Raw genomic sequence first — 21,983 nt, forward strand, 5'->3', positions numbered from 1 at the left:
GCTTTTCCCAGAGAGCGGTGAATCTATGGAATTCTCTGCCCAGTGAAGCAGTGGAAGCTACCTCAGTAGATATATTTAAGACAAGGCTGGATAGATTTTTGCAGAGTAGGGGAATTAAGGGTTTGGGGGAAAAAGCAGGTGGGTGGAGATGAGTCCATGGTCAGATCAGACATGACCTTATTGAATGGTGGAGCAGGTTCGACAGGCCGGAGGCTGACTCCTGCTCCTATTTCTTATGTTCTTATCCTTGAATTTGCATTTGAGTTGGACTTTGCTGGATTTTGCACTTGGGTTACTTCCCTTCCCAAGGTCCAGTAGGGAGGAACTAAGGTTTTATTAGAACTAGAGAGTTGGAACCAAGCATGACAAATTAGAGAGGAGAGTGCCTGAGATGTGTGTGGGGGGTGGGGGGGGAAGATCAAGAGTGGATGACACAAGTGATAGTGTACCATCTGAGAAGGCGGTGAAGACTTAATTATGCCCGTCCCAAAGAGGTGTAAATGAGGCTGTTGGCTAGATGGATTCGCTCTGGAGCAATGGGAAATCTTCCAAAAGATTTGGCTAAAAATCCTCTTTAGTCCATCTGGTTTTAAGGTTTAAATCAATTGAAGTTACTACTTGTTCCTGAGCAAGTGTATTCTGGACTTGTGAACAAACATTTTTTTACCTCGAGGAGAGCAGAAAATGAAGGAGCTGCCTTGACTTCCTGACTGTGGCAACATTAGCTGTCTTTGATCTTTTACCATCACCCCTCGAGTCCATCCTTGCCCATCCCAGAGCAGCAGTCTTGGTGGTGTAGAAGGTTGTCGATGGTTACGACGGGACATGGATAGGATGCAGAGCTGGGCTAAGAAGCAACAGATGGAGTTCAGAGCAACACACGCAAAACACTGGAGGAACTCAGCAGCCCAGGCAGCGTCTATGGAAATGAATAAACAGTCAACGTTTCGAGCTGAGCCCCTTCTGAGAAGGAAGGGGGAAGACGCCAGAATAAAAAGGTGCAGGGAAGGGGAAAGAGCTGGGATGTGGTAGGTGCATCAACATGGGGTAGATGGGCTGAAGGGCCTGTTTCTGTGCTGTACTTTTCTACGACTCTATAACACAGGACGTCAATAGGGGTTGGAGGAGCAACACTTTCTCTAACTTCCAGTACTTTCTGCCCCTTACCCTTCTCCCTTTCTCCATTCAACAGTCTGGTTTCCCTCTCACCCCTTCTCCTTACCTGCCTATCACCTCCCTTTTTACCCTCCTCCTCTTTCTCCCAAGGTCCACTCTCCTCCCCTATCAGATTCCTTCCTCTTCAGCCCTTTCCCTCTTCCACCTATCACCTGCCAGCTTCTCACTTCATCCCCACCCATTTCCCCCCTCACCTGGTCCCACCTATCACCTCCCAGCTTCTCACTTCATCCCCACCCATTTCCCCCCTCACCTGGTCTCGCCTATCACCTCCCAGCTTCTCACTTCATCCCCACCCATTTCCCCCCTCACCTGGTCTCACCTATCACCTCCCAGCTTCTCACTTCATCCCCACCCATTTCCCCCCTCACCTGGTCTCACCTATCACCTGCCAGCCAGTACTCATCTCCCCATCCCCACAACTTCCCATTCTGGCTTCTGCCCTCTTTCTTTCCTGTCCTGATGAAGGGTCTCGGCCTGAAACATTGATTCTTTATTCGTTTCCATAGATGCTGCCTGACCTGCTGAGATCCTCCAGCATTTTGTGTGTGTGTGTGTGTTGATCAGCATTCTGATGTTTCTATTGGCTTTAAGACAGCTGGTTGTTTTAAATTGGGTGGCAGGTTGGAGATACGCCTCTACCAAAGGAGGTGTAAGGCGTTCCTTCCCTCTGCTGGCCTGCTGGTCACCCTTGGGCAAGGTGTATCACCAACTTAGCACCTTCCCCCCTCGATCAGGGCCTTGTGAAGCCATGGAGCAGGTAGTGGATGAGCAGCTGGTGCATATCACAAGTCCTGGAAGGACTGGGAAGGGGGAAGAATTTAGAGTGAGGTGAAGGGAGGTAAAAGTACAAGCTGGAAGGTGATGGGTGGGTCCAGGTGAGGACAGAAGGTGGGTGAGTGGGGTGAAATGGGGAGGTGATAGGTGGGAAAGGTCAAGGGCTGAAGAAGAAGGATTCTAATTGGAGAGGGAGTGGATCATGGGAGAAAGGGAAGGAGGAGGGGACCCAGGGGGAGATGATGGGCAGGTGACTAGAAGAGAAGGGATAAGATGGGAGCCAGAATAAGGAATGGAAAAAGAAAGGAGGAGGAGGAGGAGGAGAAATTACCAGAAGTTAGAGAAATCATTGTTTATGTTGGCAGGATGGAGGCTACCCAACTGGAATATGAGGTGTTGCTCCTCCAACTTGAGAGTAATTTTATTGTAGCCAGAAGCGAGATATTCCTGAGCAACTCTCAAAAAATACTGGAGGGACTCAGCAGGTCAGGCAGCACCTGTGGAGAGGAATGAACAAGGATCGTTTCAGGCCAAGACCCTTCTTCAGGCCTGGAAAGGAAGGGAAAAGATGACAGAATAAAAAGGTGGGGGGGAGGGGAAAGAGGTGATAGGTGAAGCCAGGTGGGTGGGAAACATCAGGAGAGGAGAGTGAACCACAGGAGAAAGGGAAGGAGGAGGGGGCCCAGGGGGAGGTGATAGGCAGGTGAGGCCAGAGTGTTGGGGGGGGGGAAGAGTGGATGAGAGGAGGGAGAGGTGGGGAAATATTTTTTTACTGGAAGAAGAAATCACCGTTCATGCCATCAGCTTGGATATGCCTGACCCTTTTCTCCAGTAAGTTTGGTTTTGGATGCAGAATGGTAGGTGTTTGTAAAGGAGTTGTGCCTAAGAGAATTCAAAAGTTTGTGCATTAACAGTCCTTGTTTAGGACTAACCTAAAATGGGGTTGGTTTAGTAAGGCATTTTAATGAAGATTGCAAATGTATTCATGGGTATTTCCTTGCTTGATCTGGGTTGGTTTAGATCACGGCTTCCCAATGTGGGGTCTACCTACCCCTCACTGATGGTATTGGCCCATGGCATAAAAAAGATTGGCAAGCCTTGGTTTAGGTGGTCAACATGACGATTCATATCTGTTCTGAAATTAACCTGAAATAATCCATTGAATTTTTGTAGGTTAAATAATTTTCAATTAATTGCCTATAACGTTTATAAAGCTCGTCCCTTTTACCTCCTCTTTCGGTTAAGGTGGAGTTGCATTGCATTCCTGATCGATTTTTTTAAGTTACTATCCCCTTTCTCTTCTCAGTATGAGATCTTCGTTCTCTAGATGAAAGGTTATTGGATATTTATGACACATTGCAGCATCTGATGACTGATTGCTCCATTTTAATCCAGTTCAGCTGATTTATGAAAGCGTTTTAAACGCCGCAGAAATTTCATCGATCCTTCAGTGGTACTTTGTTTATGGGGAAAGTATTGTGTTACCATTATCTTCTGCATTTCTTTTCCTTAATAACTGTCAAGAGTGCTGCAGTAATTAACATTTTGAGGGGGTGGATATACTTTCATAAGTGATTCACCAGGAAATCTGTCAATGAAGAAGTTGAGAGTCTCAGGAAAGAGAAATGCAGCGAATTTGAAGGATCAGAAGAAATTTTACAATAAGATTTGTCTCCTGTGGGTAACTGCTTGGAAGAATGGATAATCAGCAAACTTATTTGTTTCAGTTAAAGTCAGAATTGCATCTGTACAGAACATTCCTGTAAATACAATTATTATCTCCTCAGTTCTACAGCTAACCTCTGTTCCAACCACCACCATCACTAGCACCACGACCGTCTCCAGTACTACAGGTAAAATCAAACAACTGACATATTACCCCAGTGGAATAAAGCAAGTATTATATATTGATTAGACTATACGAAGCCTGCCTCACTGGTAGAGCTGAAGAGCAGCCCGAGTGTTGGCTGACTTTGCTTGAAGCTGCCTCCTTTCAATGGGAGAAGGGAATTCTCTCAATGCGGTTCCATCTGGAGTTGGGAATGGGAAAATGTATTTGGAGTACTTTCCAAATTCCAGCACTGCAGATTCACCATCCTCTGGCTAAAGAAATTCCTTCTCATCTCTGTTCTAAAGGGACATCCTTCTTTTCTAAGGGTTTGCCCTCTGGTCCTAGACCCTCCCGCTATTAGAAACATCTCCAAATCCAATCTATCTATATTGCACAAACTCAAACATTTCTGCCTAACCAGGGCGTCATGGATGTTGGTACTTTATTGTCCTCAATGACTTTCCGTGTTTAAGGATTGAAGGAGGCTTGCTTTCCCTGGTTTTGTGGACTCTGAGGTCGGAGGCAGACTGTCCCCCTTCCCCCAACAGATGGAACCGGAGGGACCTGATTGGGTGGATGGTTTGTGAGATGTTCTGTGTCTGCTGTTTACCCAGGGCTTTTTATTTGTGTGTGGTCCTGATGAATGGCCTCTGATTTCCCAGTGCCACCTTGAGCAATCTCAGGGTTATGGGACAGACGTTCTCGGGTATTAGTGAAGTTGGTGGTTCCCTTCAGGGAGGATACGAGCACGTCCTTGAAATTTTCCCTCTGTCAGTTCCTGAATAGGCACATGGAGGATTATGTGGGAGGGAAGAGTTAGGTTGATCTTAGAGTAGGTTAAGTGCTTGGCACAAAGTTGTGGGCCGAAGCGCCTGAATTGTGCTGTAAGGTTCTAAATTCTGCGTTTGCCTGACATTATTTCTCATTACAGAGCTTGAAATAGGAAGCCTGGTGGATGAGCGAGTGGAGAGGCTTGCTCAGTGTTCTGGTTCGTTGTAACTAGGGCCTTCAGGTCCCTGCTGGGGGCAGTCCCCGTCTCAGGGCACAGGCCCACCGGTCTGAGGTCCTGACCGCCAATTATTCCTTTCCTTAACTGACCCAAAGGCTGTGCTAGTGTGTACTGAGGGGCAGTGATGGATTTTACTGGTGTGTACTGAGGGGCAGTGATAGATTTTACTGGTGTCTGTCTGTGTCAGAAGGTAGCCCTCCGTGTATGGGAAGTGGCCCAGTTACTCCGGGGCTTCTATGAGTTTTGATGAGCGATGTGATATTGTGGGGGGGAAGAAGGTTAGTGGAAGAGCTGTGTCTTTCAGATGCCATATCCCAGCTTTAAAAAAAACAGTCTCAGAAACAATCACACAAAATGCTGGAGGAACTCAGCAGGTCAGGCAGCATCTACGGAGAGGAACGAATAGTTGCCACTTTAGGTTGAGACCCTCCGTGCTGATGAAGGGTTTCCGCCCAAAACATCAACTGCTTATTCCCCCTCCATAGCTGCTGTCTGACCTGCTAAGTTTCTCCAGCATTTTGTGCGTGTTACTGTGGAATTTCAGAATCTGCAGAATCTCTTGTGCTCAGGAGCGAATGTTAACATCACTGAAATCTTAAGGATAGTGGCTTTGTGTCCGTGAAGAGATCCCCGTGACTGCGTGGGTTTCCTCCGGGTGCTCTGGTTTCCTCCCACAGTCCAAAGGCATACTGGTTGGTAGGTTAATTGGTCATTGTAAATTGTCCTGTGATTAGTCTAGGGTTAAATCGGGGGATTGCTGGGTGGCGTGGTTCAAAGGGCCAGAATGGTCTATTCTGAGCTGCATCCCGATTAATAAATAAATAAGGGACACTTTTATATGTCTAAAAAACTGAGGTTTCCATCTCAGACACAATAGTTTTCTCAAGAGCTGAGTGTCATTGGAAACACTTCCTCAAGAATGCTGGAGGCAAAAGATTTGAACATTTTAAAGTGGATAAAAGATTATTGAGAAACATAGAGTTGATGTTGCACTTGGTTCAGTCACATGGTTGATGGAGCAACCCTGAAGCATTGCAAGATCCCTCGAGACTGGATTTGGACTTTTAAGACCATTATGTGTCAGTTAGTGATTTTTTTTCCTAAGGAGTGTGTGACCTTTAATCAAAATGCAGTGCCGCCATCTGATCTGTGTTGAAATCTGTTGGGCAATTGTTCTGCTGTGCTGGAGCATTTTAATGGGATCTACCTCGGCCAATCATAACCCACCACGCTGAGCACATTTCTCAAACACGGAACCTGCAGTTTCTGAGAAGTTTGAAAGAATTTGAAAAGTACTCCAAATCATTTGGAATATTGCGCTCATATGGGAAAAGAGGGAAGTTTCTGTGTAAAGGGAACAGTCTAAAGTTAGACTGAAGTTGTAAAATGAGGTGGCTCTGATGCTGATCTTTAAAGATCTTATTTTCTACCTCTTGCCCTCTGACGAGCCATCCAGTAATCTTACTGTGTCGGGATTTGCTAGCTCTAGGGCTTCCTTACTGTTATCTGACTCTGAATGTACTCTTTGGCATCCTATCACTTGTCATGTTAATTCTGTTAACTATTGTGATTGGGTTAGATACAAGTTAACCTTAAACTCCATAAACCAATATTTTGATTATTACTTTAAGACTGGATGGTATAAGTCAGTCTTGTAGCTCTGAACCTTGGGTACATTTAAAGCTGAGGCTGATATATCCTTGATTATTCAAAGGTTGTGAGATTAAAGCAGGAGAGTGGGGTTGAGAGGGATAATAAATGAGTCATGATGGAATGAGAGAGCAAGCTCGATGGGCTGAATGGCCTTATTCTGCTCCTATGTCTTAAAAGATTTTGTGAGCTCGCAAGAACCTTTGGTTTCTGTTTTAGTGTTGGAGAAATTGGTGGAAACACTCAGAAGGTCAGGCCACATAATGAACGGTCTATGACCCGAACATGAACTGTTTCCCTCCCCACAGATATGGTCTGACCAGCTTGAGTATTTCCAGTATTTTTTATTTTTATTTTAGATTTTCCAATGCCCACCATTTAAAAAAAAATTCTCTTCTTTTCGGTGCTCCTGTATTATGCACCAAATGCTTTCAGAAATTCATCAAGCGATATTGCAAAGAATTTTTAATAACTTGTGTCAATCCTTCGGTGGCGGTGTGGAGATACGTCTCTACCAAAGGAGGTGTAAGGCACTCCTTCCCTCTGCTAGCCTGCAGGTCACCCTCGGGCAAGGTGTAGCACCTGCTTCCCCCCAGATCAGGGTCAGGTGAAGCCATGGGAGCAGGTGGTGGACGGTCGTACGAGCAGCTGGTCCATATCACGAGACCTGGTTATGTGACCACTGACACCAGGCAGACAATCTCTGAAGAGTATTGATAATGGCTGGGGTCACCCGTCTTGTAAAGACACTGCCCAGAAGAAGACAATGACAACCCACTTCTGTAGAAAAATTTGCCAAGAACAATCACGGTCATGGAAAGACCACGATCGCCCATGTCACATAACGAAGGAATGTTGAACCAATATGGATGTAATGGGTGTTTTTTTAAGGCAGACCAGATCAATGTTGCCCACCCTTGTTTAGTTTTGACCGTCTAAATTCTACAACCACCAGCCCTGGTACACGGACCTGTTGCTTTGTTATATTAGTACAACAGAAGCCATTGTTCACTTATCAAATCTCTCAATAGTGAGAGAGGTCTACTGGGAAAATGCAAACTTAGTTACTGAACTTCAGGAGTGGTTCGTTTGGAGAAATGGGTTGTTTTATTTCCAGTAGTTTAAATATAAAGTAAGTGTACCTGTGAACCCAATTCCTTAATGGGGCAAGATAAAATATTTTTAAAACATGAGGCAAGGTTTACGTAGCTTGAATAATAAATAAATAATATCATAATAAAATTATATGATATTAAATCATCATCATTATGTGCCTTGTCATATGACGTGGGTGATCATGGTCTTATGACCATGATTGCTCTGAATATTTCTACAGAAGTGGTTTGCCATTGCCGCCTTCTGGGCAGTGTCTTTACACGATGGGTGACCCCAGCCATTATCAATACTCTTCAGAGATTGTCTGCCTGGTGTCAGTGGTCACATAACCAGGTCTCGTGATATGGACCAGCTGCTCGTACGACCGTCCTCCACCTGCTCCCATGGCTTCATGTGACCCTGATCTGAGGACTAAGCACCTTGCCCGAGGGTGACCTACAGGCAAGCAGAGGGAAGCAGCACCCTACACCTCCTTTGGTAGCAACGTATCTCCACCCCACCACCCAAATATTAAATAGTTATTATATGTAAATGTATTATACCTTGTATATGTTATATGCTGTAAATCCTGATGTGGCAGCAGAACAAAATGGCGTCAGGGCAGCGTAGCGGCTAGCACGACACTATCGCAGCTCGGGAGGGTCCGAGTTCGGAGTTCATTTCCGGCGCCGTCTGTCAGGTGGGCCGCATGGGATTCCTCCGGTGCTCCCGCTTCCTCGCGCAACCCAAACACATACCAGTTACTAGGCTAATTGGTCCTTGTGAATTGTTCCTGCGCGATTAGGCTCGGGGTGGGTTGCTGGGCCGCGTTGGCTCATTGCACTGGGAGGTCGTGTTCCACAACGCAATGCTAAATAGTTTTCTTTTAAATATATGGGAATGATTTTGTGTAATAATGTGATTATTCCTCTTTCTGCTTTTTTTCCCTCCTTCCTTCAACTACTAGCTGTCATACCAACTACTAAGGATATTTCCACCATGACTGCAGGTATACCTGATGTGTTTCTCTTACTAACGTAAGCACTTCATTAGCTTTAGTACTTCTCTGAATCGTGTAACTCTTTCCTCTTCTCTGTTGTGGCAACTACTGACCTGAACTCTATATTCCCATAGGACGTTTCTGCAGAATGATTGTGATAATGATTCTGGTGGTACACAGGGGAGTAACACTTAACACTGTTAGATGAGTGAAAACGAATTCTCAGAGGACGATCTTTGCAAGGCTGCTGCTCAGCTCCTAATGAGAATTTTGATATTTTTAAATGAGGTTTAACATTGGTTTTTAAAAACTGAGATTGGTCTAAAATAGCTGAATCCGGTACACGGCAGCGTAGCGATGTTACAGCTTGGGGTGTCAGAGTTCAGAGTTCAAATCTGACACTGAACGTAAGAAGTTTGCACGTCCTTGCCACTCCCTTTTCCTCCGAGTGCTCTGGTTTCCTCCCACATTCCAAAGACATACCAGTTATTCGGTTAATTGGTCATTGTAACTTGTCCCGTGATTAGACTTCACTTACCTATGCCTCTAATTTTAAATAATCATCTATTTACATGTAATTGTTCAGTGAATTTTCCAGTAATTTTGGTTCAGTTGCTTCTGTATTTTTGTGCAAGCTTCTTGGTTTTTCAATAGCTGGTGACGCGCCACTTTATAGATTAATTGTTATCAGTGGAATTTGTGTTGCCTCTGCTTCTGAGACCAGCATAACTATTTCTTTCCCTTTTGTCTTATTTCTGTTCTCTCGGCTCCCTCTTCTTCGTTTTTGCTCTTGTAATATTTAATAAAATGATCCTAAGCAATAAGTTTTATGCATCATTCTAAACTTCCCAGAATCAGTATCTTCCGAAGGACCTTTGAGTGACAAGAGCATCAAAATCCATCAGACCGTAATCCTTTGCCCTCTGATTTTAATGAGCCCTCCCCGGGTAATGGATGAAGAGCTTTCACGCTGTCTAAGCCTCTCATGATCCTCTCCTCCTTCATCATCCCTCCTGGCACACAGCTTGCCAGGGTCCCCTGTCCTGAGCCTATAGAAGTTTTATCATCTCTGTGGCTTCTGCTTTCGCCATACAACTTCATAGGTCTTCTAGGTGAAAATCCTTCCTCTCACAGGGATGAGATCAATGGAGCTTCTGTTGGTGTTTCCGTAGCTCTGGGTTTTTACAGGATGGAGTTGCTAGCCCCGTGCCCAACCCTCTGCCTTCTGCAGCCGGGCTTGAGACCGTCCATGAGGGAGGTCCCTCGTGATCTTACATGACTCTTACAGGCATTCCCAAGCTGGGGTTCATTGACCCCCCCCCCACTTAATGGGTCCATGGCATAAAAAGGTTAGGAACCCCTGTGTCAGTCTGTTACGTCTAGGGAATCACGTTCCAGTCTACGCAACTTCTTGTAGTTCAGACTCCCAAATTCAGGCAACATCCTGGTAAATCTTTTCCGCACTGCTTTTAGTTTACCAACTTCTTTCTATAAGTGGGTGAGGCAGTGGTCTCACCAACAGCAATGTAACTTCCCAACTCCTACGCTCAGTGACCTGACGGAAGTCCAGCGCGCTAAATGCCATCTTCACCCTCATCCGCTCGCCACACTACCTGTAGCGAACCACGAACATGCCACTCCTAGGTCCCTCTGTTCCACAACACTCTCCCAGGGCCCTACCCTTCACTGTACAAGTCTCAGCCTGATCTCTCAAAGTGCAACCCCTCACATTTATCCTCAGTCCACATACCCAGCTGACCAAGATGCCCCAGTAATTTTTCATGACTGTTTTATGAGGTTGAATGGACAGCCAGAGACATTTTCCCAAGGAGGTAATGTCTCATACAGTAAGGGCGGGGGGGGGGGGAACGGGGAGATAATTTTAAGGTGATTGGAGGGAAGTTTGGGGGCGGTGTCAGAGGTAAGTTATTTACATAGTGGTGGGCGCATGAGACATGCGGCCAGGGGTGGTGGTGGAGGCAGATGGGACCATGTTTAGGGGCATTGAGGAGACTCTCTGATAGGCAAATGGAGGATAGAAAAATGGAGGGCATGGGTAACATTGATCTTAGAGTAAGTTAAAAGATCGCCACAACATTGTAGGTCAAAGGGCCTGCACTTTGCCGTTAAATTCCATGCTCTCTACAACCCTACCTATCTTTCGCCTACTTGATCTGTATTTTTAAGTCTGTCGAAACAACGGCATGTACAAATCCTTTTGGGAATTGTTACGGATTGAGTTTAGGCAGGTGTACAAACATGCCTTTCAAATTGAGTTAATGCCTTTGGAGTAAATCCATAACTTAATCGCAACATTGCTTGTTTGTCAATCTTGGTTAATGTATAATTTTTCATAAAGTCTGTCGTATTTCTTTATTGTCCTGTAAATGCCTGCAAGAAAATTAATCTCTAGGTATATCATGGTAGCAAATACATAGTTTGATATTTAATTTGACTTTGACTTTATGGTGTCGATATCAGAACAAAGAGCTTCCTGATTCACAATCTAACATTTACATTCAATGACCACTTTATTGGGTATACCTGTACACCTGCCCATTAATGTAAATATCTAATCAGCCAATCATGTGGCAGCAACCGAGTGCATCAAAGCATGCAGACACGGTCAAGTTGTTCAGACCAAACATCAGAAAGGTGACCTAAGTGACTTTGACCGTGGAATGATCGTTGGTGCCAAACGGGGTGGTTTGAGTATCTCAGAAACAGCTGATCTCCTGGGAATTTAACACACAACAATCTCTAGAGTTTCAAGAGAAAAACAAAAAAAAACATTCAGTAAGGGGCAGTTCTGAGGGCCGTGCTTATGAGAGAGGTCATGGGAGAATGGCCAGACAAGTTCAAGCTGACAGGAAGAGATTCTAATTACACGTTAAAACAGTGTGCAGAAGAGCATGCCTGAATACACAACACATTGAAACTTGAAGTGGGTGGGCTACAGCGGCAGAAGACCACAAACATTCATTCAGAGGCCTCCTTATTAGCTACAGGAGGCTCCTGATAAAATGTCCGCTGTGTGTTAATTTTGCTTCGAATTTATAGTGTCAATATCACCGCAAAGATCTCCCTGACTCAGAGTTTAACATGTTGATCTTGAACGCTGCAAACGTAATTTTTTTTAATGGCTTAATTGCTTAATTCTAGCTGCCTGAGGTACATTCTTGAGAGATCATAACATAAATGATACAACCTCTTTCTCATAGTGGATCGTCTAAAGAAAGTAGTAACTGCCAGGCAGTCAGTTCAGTCCAGTAGTGTTAGGAAATAAATCCCTCCTGATGCGAGCCTTTAAATTGGATAACCTCATTACTTATTTACTCCAGTTAATGAAGACCCACTTAATAATTGAGGAAGTGTTCAACACGTTGAGTCATACTTCAGAGTAAAATTATAATGTCTGGTTTTAACCAGTAACAGGGAATCATGTGGGTTTGAACATGTATCCACGTTGATCCCACGGGCTATTGGGAAGAATTAACCTTTCGCATTCAAAATCGTCTTCAACTTGGTAAATTTTAAATTGCAGTGAGTAATTGTGTGACTGAATACAAACGGTTCGCTGTTTATTTTCGTGGTTGCTGGGTGACTTTTCGTTGAGTGCCTTCCTATTGGAGGCTGCCTTGTTTGCCCTCGATCCATGCCAATGGGCATTTTGAAGCCACGTAATCCATCTGGGATAAAAACAGTTGATTCCTCTCCTTTGGGGCATTAAAGAATCTTTTTTCTGTGTGCTTGCAATCTGACCATTTTCTGGTCATCGTTATTGTTGGTTTTAGTTAATTGGAGAGAGAGGGAGAGAGGGCCTGTTGAGTTGTCGAAGTGTTGAGATGGACAGCCATTTTTGATGGACTCTATCTCATGGTCTCCAGGGGTTTGCTGTTGGAGGGGAGTTGATGGTCTTTGCTGAAGTAAGTGAGCCGGGGGGAGGGGGCGCGGTGGGTGTCAAAAAGAGCAAGCAGAGGGTTAGGTTCTAAATGGCAATTAAGAATATGAGATAGGGTTGAAAAAACTTCTCTCCAGAATTTCTCTAGACTTGGACAGGCCCAGTACATATGAATAAGGGAAGCCTCAGCCCCTTTACACTTATCACAAACAGGACTAATGTCAGGGTAAAACCGCGATAATTTAGTTTTAGACATTTGAGCCCTGGGTACAACCTTAAACTGCAAAAGGCAGTGCCGAGCACATAGAGAGGTTGAGCTGACTGACTTAAGAACTGAATCCCAAACCGCATCAGATAAGGAGATATTTAGATCATGTTCCCAGGCAGTTCGAATTTTATCGAAGGGGGCACGCCTCAAAATCATTAACTTATCCCGAATAGCAGATATTAAACCTTTACCCAATGGATTGATACAAAGAAACAAGTCCAGAACATTTTTCTCAGACATCTCAGGAAAGTTTGATATCAAAGGGTTAATGAAATGTCTAATTTGAAGATATCTAAAGAAATGAGTATTAGGTAGATTAATCCTTACAGACAGTTGTTGAAAAGTTGCCAAACGATTATCAATGAAAAGATCTTCAAAGCGCCTAATACCCTTTCTATGCCAATCATAAAATGTTGAATTCCGCATCGAAGGTAGATTGTGTAAAATAGGGCTAGAGAGAGAAAAACCATGAAGACCATTGAATTTTCTGAACTGAGCCCATATTAAGTATGTCTGATAAGGGGATTAACAATAAGTCTAGGCAAATGACAAGGAAGTGCGGAACCGAGAACTGCAGGAATTGAAAGATCTTTAGTAGGGTTCAACTCCATTGCCACCCATTTTGGGCAGTCAGACTTATTATGGAAGAAAGACCAAAAAATAAGACAACGGATATTGTCTGCCCAATAACATAAACAAAAATTAGGCAAAGCCATACCATCTCCCTTTTCAGATTTTTGAAGGAGAGCTTTATTAAGTCTAGGGCATTTACCCTTCCATAGATAAGACGAAATAATAGAATCTAACCCATCAAAAAAAGCTTTAGAAATAAAAATTGGTAAGGACTGAATTAGATACAAAAATTTAGGAAGGATATGAATTTTAATAACATTAATACGACCTACAAGAGACATAGACAAGAGTGACCACTGTGTCAAACTCTGTTTGTAGAGTTTAGAAGATTGGTAAAATTTTCTCGAAGAAGATTCTTAAAGTTCCTTGTTACTGTAATACCAAGGTAAGTAAATTGATTGTTAACTACTTTAAAAGGGAGGCCTTTTAAAGTAGTTTGTAGCTTGTACTTCTCTATTAATTGGAAAGAGTTCACTCTTACGTAAATTAAGTTTATAACCAGAAAGCTGACTAAATTTATTAAGAAGTCAAAACATTAAGGGTAAGGAGTAGTCGGGTTTGATATAAAAAGTAAAAGATCGTCAGCATAACGGGAAACTTTATGCTCAACACCTTGTCAGGCCCTGGGGATTTATCCACCCTGATTTGCCTCAAGGTAGCAAACACCTCCTCCTCAGTAATCTGTACAGGGTCCATGAAGTTGATGCCACTTTGCCAAACTTGTATGGACTCTGTATCCATCTCCAGATTCAATGCAGATGCAAAGAATGCATTTAAGATATCACCCCATCCGTTTTGGCTCCACACATGGATTACCATTCTGGTCTTGCAGAGGACCAATTTTAGCGTGGATCAATGGCTGAAGAGTAAAAGGAGAGTTGACAGGCAGGCAGTGTCAGGGCTGCCAGGATTCAGATTCAGAGTTGTTTACATTGAAACATTCAGAATCGGAATCAGATTTTCTATCACTGACACATGTCATGAAATTTGTTGTTTTTGGACAGTTGTACAAACAGTTCAGTTTAATATCAGAGAACATATACAGTATACAACCTGAAATTCTTACTCTTCGCAGACATCCACAAAACAAGAAACCCCAGAGACTGAATGAAAGAAACATCAGAACACCCAAGCCCCCCTCCCCGCTCCCATCACACAAGCAGCAGCAGAAGAATTTACGCCCTCCCAGTTGTGCTTGCAGAAGCACCAACCAGCAGACTCATAGACGATAGGCTCGACGATGGGGACGAATAGGGATCCTCATTAAGGATCCCAAACACTAGGCCTCGGACACCAGACTCGCCAACGACAGAATACCAAGCACTAGGCCTCTGACTCCAGACAGGCCGACGACAGCACACTGAACACCAGGCCTCAGACTCCAGATTCACCAATGGCAGCACCCCGAACACTAAGCCTCGGACTCCAGACTCACCGACAATGGCACTGCAAACACTAGGCCTCAGACTCCAATCTCATCGATTCACTGGTCTGCCAGTCCGACATCTGACCACGAATGCCCCTCGTCCACGTTGCTGGCCTTCGAACACAAAGTGGAGGCTTAGACTCTGGCCTGTCCTCTATTTTTCCCACATCCTTGTCTGTAAATCCCTAACACCCCTCTGTCACCAAAACCATCCCTACAAACCTGAAGAAAAAAAACTAAGTCAGAGCCTCGGCCTCACCAGAGACCCCACTTTGGCAGCATCTTGACCTGAAGATTCGTCTCTCGTCCCATTTAGCTGGCTGTTGTAACATGTCCCTTGGTTTGGTTTAGGGGCAGGAGAATCAAATGGTGGTGGTGGTGGGTGGGGTGGGGGGAGTGTTGACAGGTATGTGAGAGAGAGAGAGAGAGAGAGAGAAAGGTGTCAGGACTACCAGGAGATGAAGGAAAAGGGGTGGATGGATTTCTCTGGGGCTGGCAGAGACTAGATGGGCTGAATAGATAACAAACATTGAGGTGCCAGGATAGTATAGGCGGTTAGCGTGACGCTATTACAGCTCAGGGTCAGAGTCCAGTTTCGCCACTGTCTGCAAGGGGAGTTTGTACGTTCTCCCTGTGACCGTATGGGTTTCCTCCCACAGTCTAAAGACGTACCTGTTGGAAGGATAATTGATCATTGTAAATCGTCCCGTGATTAGGCTGGGGTTAAATGGGTGGGTTTCTGGGTGGCGTGGCTGGTTAGACAGTAAGGGCCTGTTCAGCGCCGTGTCTCTAAAGAAAATAACCACACTTGCATTGCTGTTGACAACTATCTTTTCAAACCGTGGCCAGTTTTAATGCACTGCGACAGTCTGACCGTAGCACACTGATATGTGGACTTTGCTGTAGATTTTTTCTTTGGTCCTTTCTTGCAGAGCCTGCCCCCACCACAGAGGTCCCAACGACGGCTCCTGTGTACTCGCCCTCCAGCTTTGACCCTGCCAGTTTCATTGGGGGCATGGTGCTGGTCCTAGGAGCCGAGGCAGCTTTTTTCTTCGCAATCAAGTTCTTCAAAGCGCGCGACGGGACCTACCAAACTCTGTAAGAATCAACCCCGTGTGGCATGCCATCTTCCTGTGCTGTGGACTCCTCCCATGCCCTCCTTTCTGTGCTTGCTTTTGCGTGTTGAAACTGTCCAATTTTTGCTTTATCCTGTGTGTCTATTAAACTATTATTTCCGCATATTTTGTGGTTTTCGCCCCCCCCCCACACGATGTTATACAATTCGATCAGGTCACCCCTCGATCTCCTACGTTCTGGAGATTCAAGCCCTAACTTCTTGTAGCTCAGGCCCCCAAATCCAGGCAACATTCTGCTGAAACATTTCTGCATTCTTTTTAGTATCGTAACATCTTTCTACAGCAGGGTGGCGAAAATTTGACACATTACTCCAAGCGCAATGAATTCTGCAGATGCTGTCAAGATGAGGCCACCCTCAGGGTGGAGGAGCAACACCTTATACTCCATCTGGGTGGCCTCCAACCTGATGGCATGGACATCGATTTCTCCTTCTGATGAACGAATTCCACCCCCTCCCCTCTGTTCCTCACTCTGACCTTTTACTTCTTCTCACCTGCCTATTACCTCTTCCCTGGGTCCCCTCCTCCTTCCCTTTCTCCTATTGTCCACTCTTCCCTTCTATCAGATTCTTTCTTCTCCAGCCCGTGACCTTTCCCACCCACCTGGCTTCACCTATCACCTTCCATCTATCTTCCTTCCCCTCCCCCCACCTTTTTATTCTGGCGTCTTCCCCCTTCCTTTCCAATCCTGCTGAAGGGTCTCCATCCAAAACGTCGGCTGTTTATTCATTTCCAGAGACGCTACTGGACCTGCTGAGTTCCTCCAGTGTTGTTTTAGATTTCCAGCATTTGCAGATTTTCTTGTGTTTGTCATTCACTGTACAAGTCCTACCTTGGTTTGATCAATCAAAGTGAAATACATCATATTTATTTGGATTGAAAGCCATTTTCCAGTCCTCTGTCCACATACAGTACCCAGTAATCTTTCATAACCTTTTCGTGAGATTGAGTGGATCGCCAGAGACTATTCTCAGGACAGAAATGGCTCGACCATAAGACATAGGAGCAGAATTAGGTCATCTGGCCCATCAAGTCTGCTCCACCATTCAATCATGGCTGATCCTCTTTCTCTCTCCTCCTCAACCTCAGTTCCCGGCCTTCTCCCCGTAAGCTTTGACGCCATGATGCTAATACAAGGGGGCATAATTTTAAGGGTATTTTCTGCATATTTTGTAGGATTGATAGGATTTGCTGATGGAATCTAGTTCTCGTCCCTTTGAGTGCCTGTAGAAATTGGCTCTTACCCCTTTGAGTGCCTGTAGCAATCGGATCTTACCCTTTGAGTGCCAGTAGAAATTGGCTCTCGTCCCTTTGAGTGCCAGTAGAAATTGGTTCTCGTCCCTTTGAGTGCCTGTAGAAATTGGATCTCATCTCTTTGAGTGCCTGTAGAAATTGGCTCTTGTCCCTTTGAGTGCCTGTAGAAATTAGATCTTGTCCCTTTGAGTGCCAGTAGAAATTGGCTCTCGTCCCTTTGAGTGCCAGTAGAAATTGGCTTTTACCCCTTTGAGTGCCAATAGAAATTGGATCTCGTCTCTTTGAGTGCCTGTAGAAATAGGCTCTAGTCCCTTTGGGTCCCTGTAGAAATTGGCTCTTACCCCTTTGAGTCCCTGTAGAAATTGGATCTTACCCCTTTGAATGCCTGTAGAAATTGGCTCTTGTCCCTTTGAGTGCCTGTAGAAATTGTTTCTCGTCCTTTTTGAGTGCCAGTAGAAATTGGCTCTCGTCCCTTTGAGTGCCAGTAGAAATTGGCTTTTACCCCTTTGAGTGCTAATAGAAATTGGATCTCGTCTCTTTGAGTGCCTGTAGAAATAGGCTCTAGTCCCTTTGGGTCCCTGTAGAAATTGGCTCTTACCCCTTTGAGTCCCTGTAGAAATTGGTTCTCGTCCTTTTTGAGTGCCAGTAGAAATTTTCCTGTCTGTAATTTAGTCTAAGAGTAACTTTAACAATGGGTCCATTGTTGGGGCTTGTTCTGCACAGGTTTGCTCTTGTCATAAATCTGGCAAGAACCCTTGGGGATCCGAAGCTCCCGATACTTCTTTGTGTGTGTGTGTTTGCACACCTGTTTGCCTGCAGCTTACGTTTTGCATCTGTTGTTGACATCTGTGTGTCCTCAAGGGCCAACGGATGTTTAGTACTTCCCCCAAATAAGTATTTGTTTTGTATTTGGGTGTGAAGCAGCTGACTGATCCTGAAGAGCTTTGGTAAGATTTTGGATCTTGGCCCACAAGGAGCAGTGACTGGTAACTGAGAACTCTTGACTCTCTTTTCTGAGAAATTCAATGTGCTACCTTAGTGCCACACACAATGGATTGAGGTGGGAGGGGGATAGACATCGGAGCATTTTCATAAGACCAGAAGACATGGGAGTGGAATTAGGCTATTCGGCTCAGTCTACTCTGCCATTCCATCATGGCTAATTTATTATCCCTCAGAACCCCATTCCCTTGCCTTCTCCCCCTAACCTTCGATGCCCTGACCAATCAAGAATTTATCAACCTCTGCTTTAAATATACTCAGTGACTTGGGCCTCCACAGCCGTCTGAAGCAATGAATTCCACAGATTCACCACACTCTGGCTAAAGAAATTCCTCCTCATCTCTGACCTGAAGAGATTGGGCGGCGCGGTAGTGCAGTGGTTAGCGGAACGCCATACAGTTCCAGCGACCTGGGTTCAATTTCCCGCCGCTGTCCGTAAGGAGTTTGTATGCTGTCCTCGTGACCGCGTGGGTTTCCTCCGGGTGCTCCGATTTCCTCCCGCAGTCTAAAGACGTACCGATTGGCAAGGATAATTGATCTTTGTAAATTGGCCTGTCATTAGACGAGGATTAAATCAGAAGATTGCTGGGTGGCAGGGCTCGAAGGGCCAGAAGGGTCAATTCCACACTGTATCTCAAGAAATGAATAAACAAAGGTCCATCGTTCTGTCCTGAAACTGTGCCCTCTGGCTGTGACTTGCCCCGCTATGGAATACATCCTCTTCACATCCGCTCTGTCTAGGTTTTTCAATAGTCAATAGCCTTCAATGAGATCCCCCTCCCCCCAATTCTTCTAAGCTCCAGCAAGTACAGGCCCAGAGCCATCAAACGCTCCTCACGTGTTAAAGTTGGCCCATGCATGTATAACTTGTCCAATAATTTCTTCAACCCTTTGCCTGGAGCTCCCACATGGGTTTGGCCATTCAACAAGGTCGCAGCTCATCCTCTGGCTTGGGGGCCTGTTCCGCAACATCCTTCCGAAAATAAAAATGATCACTAGCTTTGATAAATTACAAATAACTGCAGACCTTTGAAACATAGATTTTCTCATGTCATGCTAAACTGATCCCTCATTCATTCCACAGTCCTACCAGGTAGAAAATATTTTTTCTTTTTTTTTCGGCTCTGAATTGCTTTGGTGTTTATCAAAGCTATTATTACAAACAGGAGAAGTGTTGACCCAATTATATCTGACTTGTTCTCTCTGCAATAGACGCTGATCCTGAGGCAAAATTTACAACCAAATGTTTGTAATAATAATGTGTCACTGTCGTGCGCACTGCTTCGCAATGCTCTATGTGCTTCATTATGTTTGTTTTTTGTTCCTTTTTAACCCCTTACATGCTGCAAGTAATGAGGAGACGCAGTAGGTTGTATAAGAAGTTGCTGCAACATCGTTTTCCTGTAAATGAGCTAACCTGCTTCGTAGGCAAACAGCGAGATTCACATCTGTTTATGTGTAGCAATGCATCTGAGTGCAGATTGGTTTTCTGTTGGTGTGCATTTCGTTAAATTCTGTTTACAACGATACGCTTACTTTAGAGGTTTTAATTTGTTACTGGTGCAAATTGTGCTTTTGAGAAGCTCCATATTTATTAGTTACGGCCCGTTACGCTGCTGGGTGTTTAGGGCAGCAATGAAGATCCTCCATCTCTGACAGTGCTCAGGGCTTCCTTCATCAGGTCAGTAGCTTCCTCTCGGTCTCTACTGCGGAGACTCTGGAAAACCGTCACACTCAGATGTAGAAGGACTCTTCATTGCTGTTTCCATCAGTTTTTTTTAACCAGTCAGGGTTGTTAGCCCTGAGCTGAACCCCCAAACCTGGAGAACCAGTGGATCACTCTTAGTCTGGCCTCTACCCTTTGGCCTGTTTTGGTGTGGGTGACCCTACCAAGAGCCAAAGTGTAAAGCCTTGTCTTCAGCCAACATGGCTCTCCAGATCATTGAGGCACACAAGCCTCCAGACCCTACGACAAGGTTGTGGTCCTCTTGGAAGAACATATTTATTGCACTGCCTTTAACGGACGGTGACATAGAATTATGCAATGGAGGAAGTGAACCATAATCTAGTGACCTTTGTCACCCACTGTTACCTAACAAAAGCCTTGGAATTTTTCACCTTTAAGCCTTAAATGATTAGCACCTTGAGTCGGAAGTTGGTAATTGTTAATTATTGACAGTCAGTGGCCTACAACATTGAACTGTGATGAGTTTGAAACTTTTCTGAAAGTGCCTTGTTCTAGAACTGATTAACGTGAGATTTTTATCCTCGGAAGGAAGGAGGACCTCCTTATTTTTTGGTTTTTCCCGAATATCCTCCAAATGTATCTGTGGATTCCGACCCAGAAATTGGGAATTCTTTCCCTGTCTGTGGGGAGCTGCTGAAACTCTGCTCCCGGAGTAGGGCAGCCCAGTGGAGACACGGTTTACAGCGCCGGTGACCCAGGTTCATTTCCTGCCACTGACTGTAAGTTTGTACGTTCTCCCCGTGACCGCGTGGGTTTCCTCCCACAGTCCAGAGACCTTCCGGTTGGTCACTTGCCGTGCATCCAGAACCAGTTGAAATCAAATGTCTCGCCATCAAATGTCTGCATGTGTGTCACGTACACTGCACAGTGCAAACCCTGAACTTGCCCAAACAAGCATTAGATTGGCTTTGACCCAGTTGTCTGTCAGTAGAGTAGACATTGACACTTGTTGGACTGCTAATTGATTGCATTTAAAGAGGCATAATTATAACAAAGTTGTTCTCCTGGTTTGGAATCACACTCTGTTGTGAATTTTTTAAAAGAGCTAATCATCACTGCTGCCAGGTTTTATATAAGTACTGGGATACTGCCAGAGCATTATTTACATTGACCCATCATTGGGGTTGAATCTCCAACCAGAATCAAAAGCTCAAAGTTCAAAGTAAATTTTATTATCAATGAACATATCGGTCACCATATACAACCCTACGATTCAATTTCTGTGGGCGTACTCAACAAATCTATAAAATAGTAACTACAACAGGATCAATGAAAGATCAACCAGGGTGCAGAAGACAACAAACTGTGCAAATGCAAATATAAGTGAATAAGGAATGAATAACAAGGACATCAGATGCAGGGTCCTTGAAAGTGAGTCCATAGGTTGTGGGAACATTTCAATGATGGGGTGAGTGAAGCTGAGTGAAGTTTTTCCTAATGGAGACTGCCTCATTGAGCACCTGCACACTATCCGTTGCAATTGAGACTTCCTTGTGGCCAGGCATTTTCATTCCCATTCCAACGGTCAGTCCACGGCCTCCTCTTGTACCAAGGTGAAGCCGCCCTCAGGGTGGAGGAGCAACGCTCTATATTCCCTCTGGGTCGCCTCCAACCTGATGGCATGAACATCGATTTCTCCATCCGGTGAACAAATTTCCCCCACCCCTGCCGCCTGGTCAATCAGGGTGGAATAGGGAAAAAAAATCACTACTGGTTTGGGTCAGAATTTATTTATTTATTGACATACAGTGCAAAGTACTCCCTTTCAGTCGTTCAAGCTGCACTGCCCATCAACCCCAGCCTAATCACAGGACAATTTACAATGACCAATTAACCTACCAACCGGCCGGTCGGGCAGCATCTGTGGGAAAGATTGGTCGATGTTTCGGGCTGGAACCCTTCGTCAGGACTGAAGAGGGAAGGGGCAGAGGCCCTAGAAAGAAGGTGCGGGGAGGGTGGGAAGGAGAAGGCTGGTAGTGTGTTTCCCCTATTCCTCTTTCACCTTTCCTGCCTATCACCTCCCTGCCTCTCCTCCCCTACCCCTTTATCTTTCCCCTTACTGGTTTTTCACCTGGAAC

At 44.9% G+C, this 21,983-nt stretch overlaps 1 protein-coding gene across 4 annotated transcripts in view; it reads left to right on the forward strand.

Moving 5' to 3' along the window:
* The window catches only part of LOC134338936 (sialomucin core protein 24-like), an 81,765-nt gene that overhangs the window by 51,443 nt on the left and 8,339 nt on the right, over positions 1–21,983 (forward strand). For 3 of the 4 annotated variants that reach the window (XM_063035144.1, XM_063035145.1, XM_063035142.1), the window contains 3 exons: positions 3,741–3,806; positions 8,506–8,547; positions 15,699–15,864. In XM_063035144.1, coding sequence (XP_062891214.1) covers positions 3,741–3,806; positions 8,506–8,547; positions 15,699–15,864 — 274 coding nt within the window. Of the gene's footprint in view, positions 1–3,740; positions 3,807–8,505; positions 8,548–15,698; positions 21,791–21,983 lie in introns of those variants that run through there. The other variant, XM_063035143.1, reaches the window with a different exon arrangement.

This window comes from Mobula hypostoma, chromosome 28, assembly GCF_963921235.1.
Source record: "Mobula hypostoma chromosome 28, sMobHyp1.1, whole genome shotgun sequence".
In the NCBI taxonomy this organism is placed as follows: domain Eukaryota; kingdom Metazoa; phylum Chordata; class Chondrichthyes; order Myliobatiformes; family Myliobatidae; genus Mobula; species Mobula hypostoma.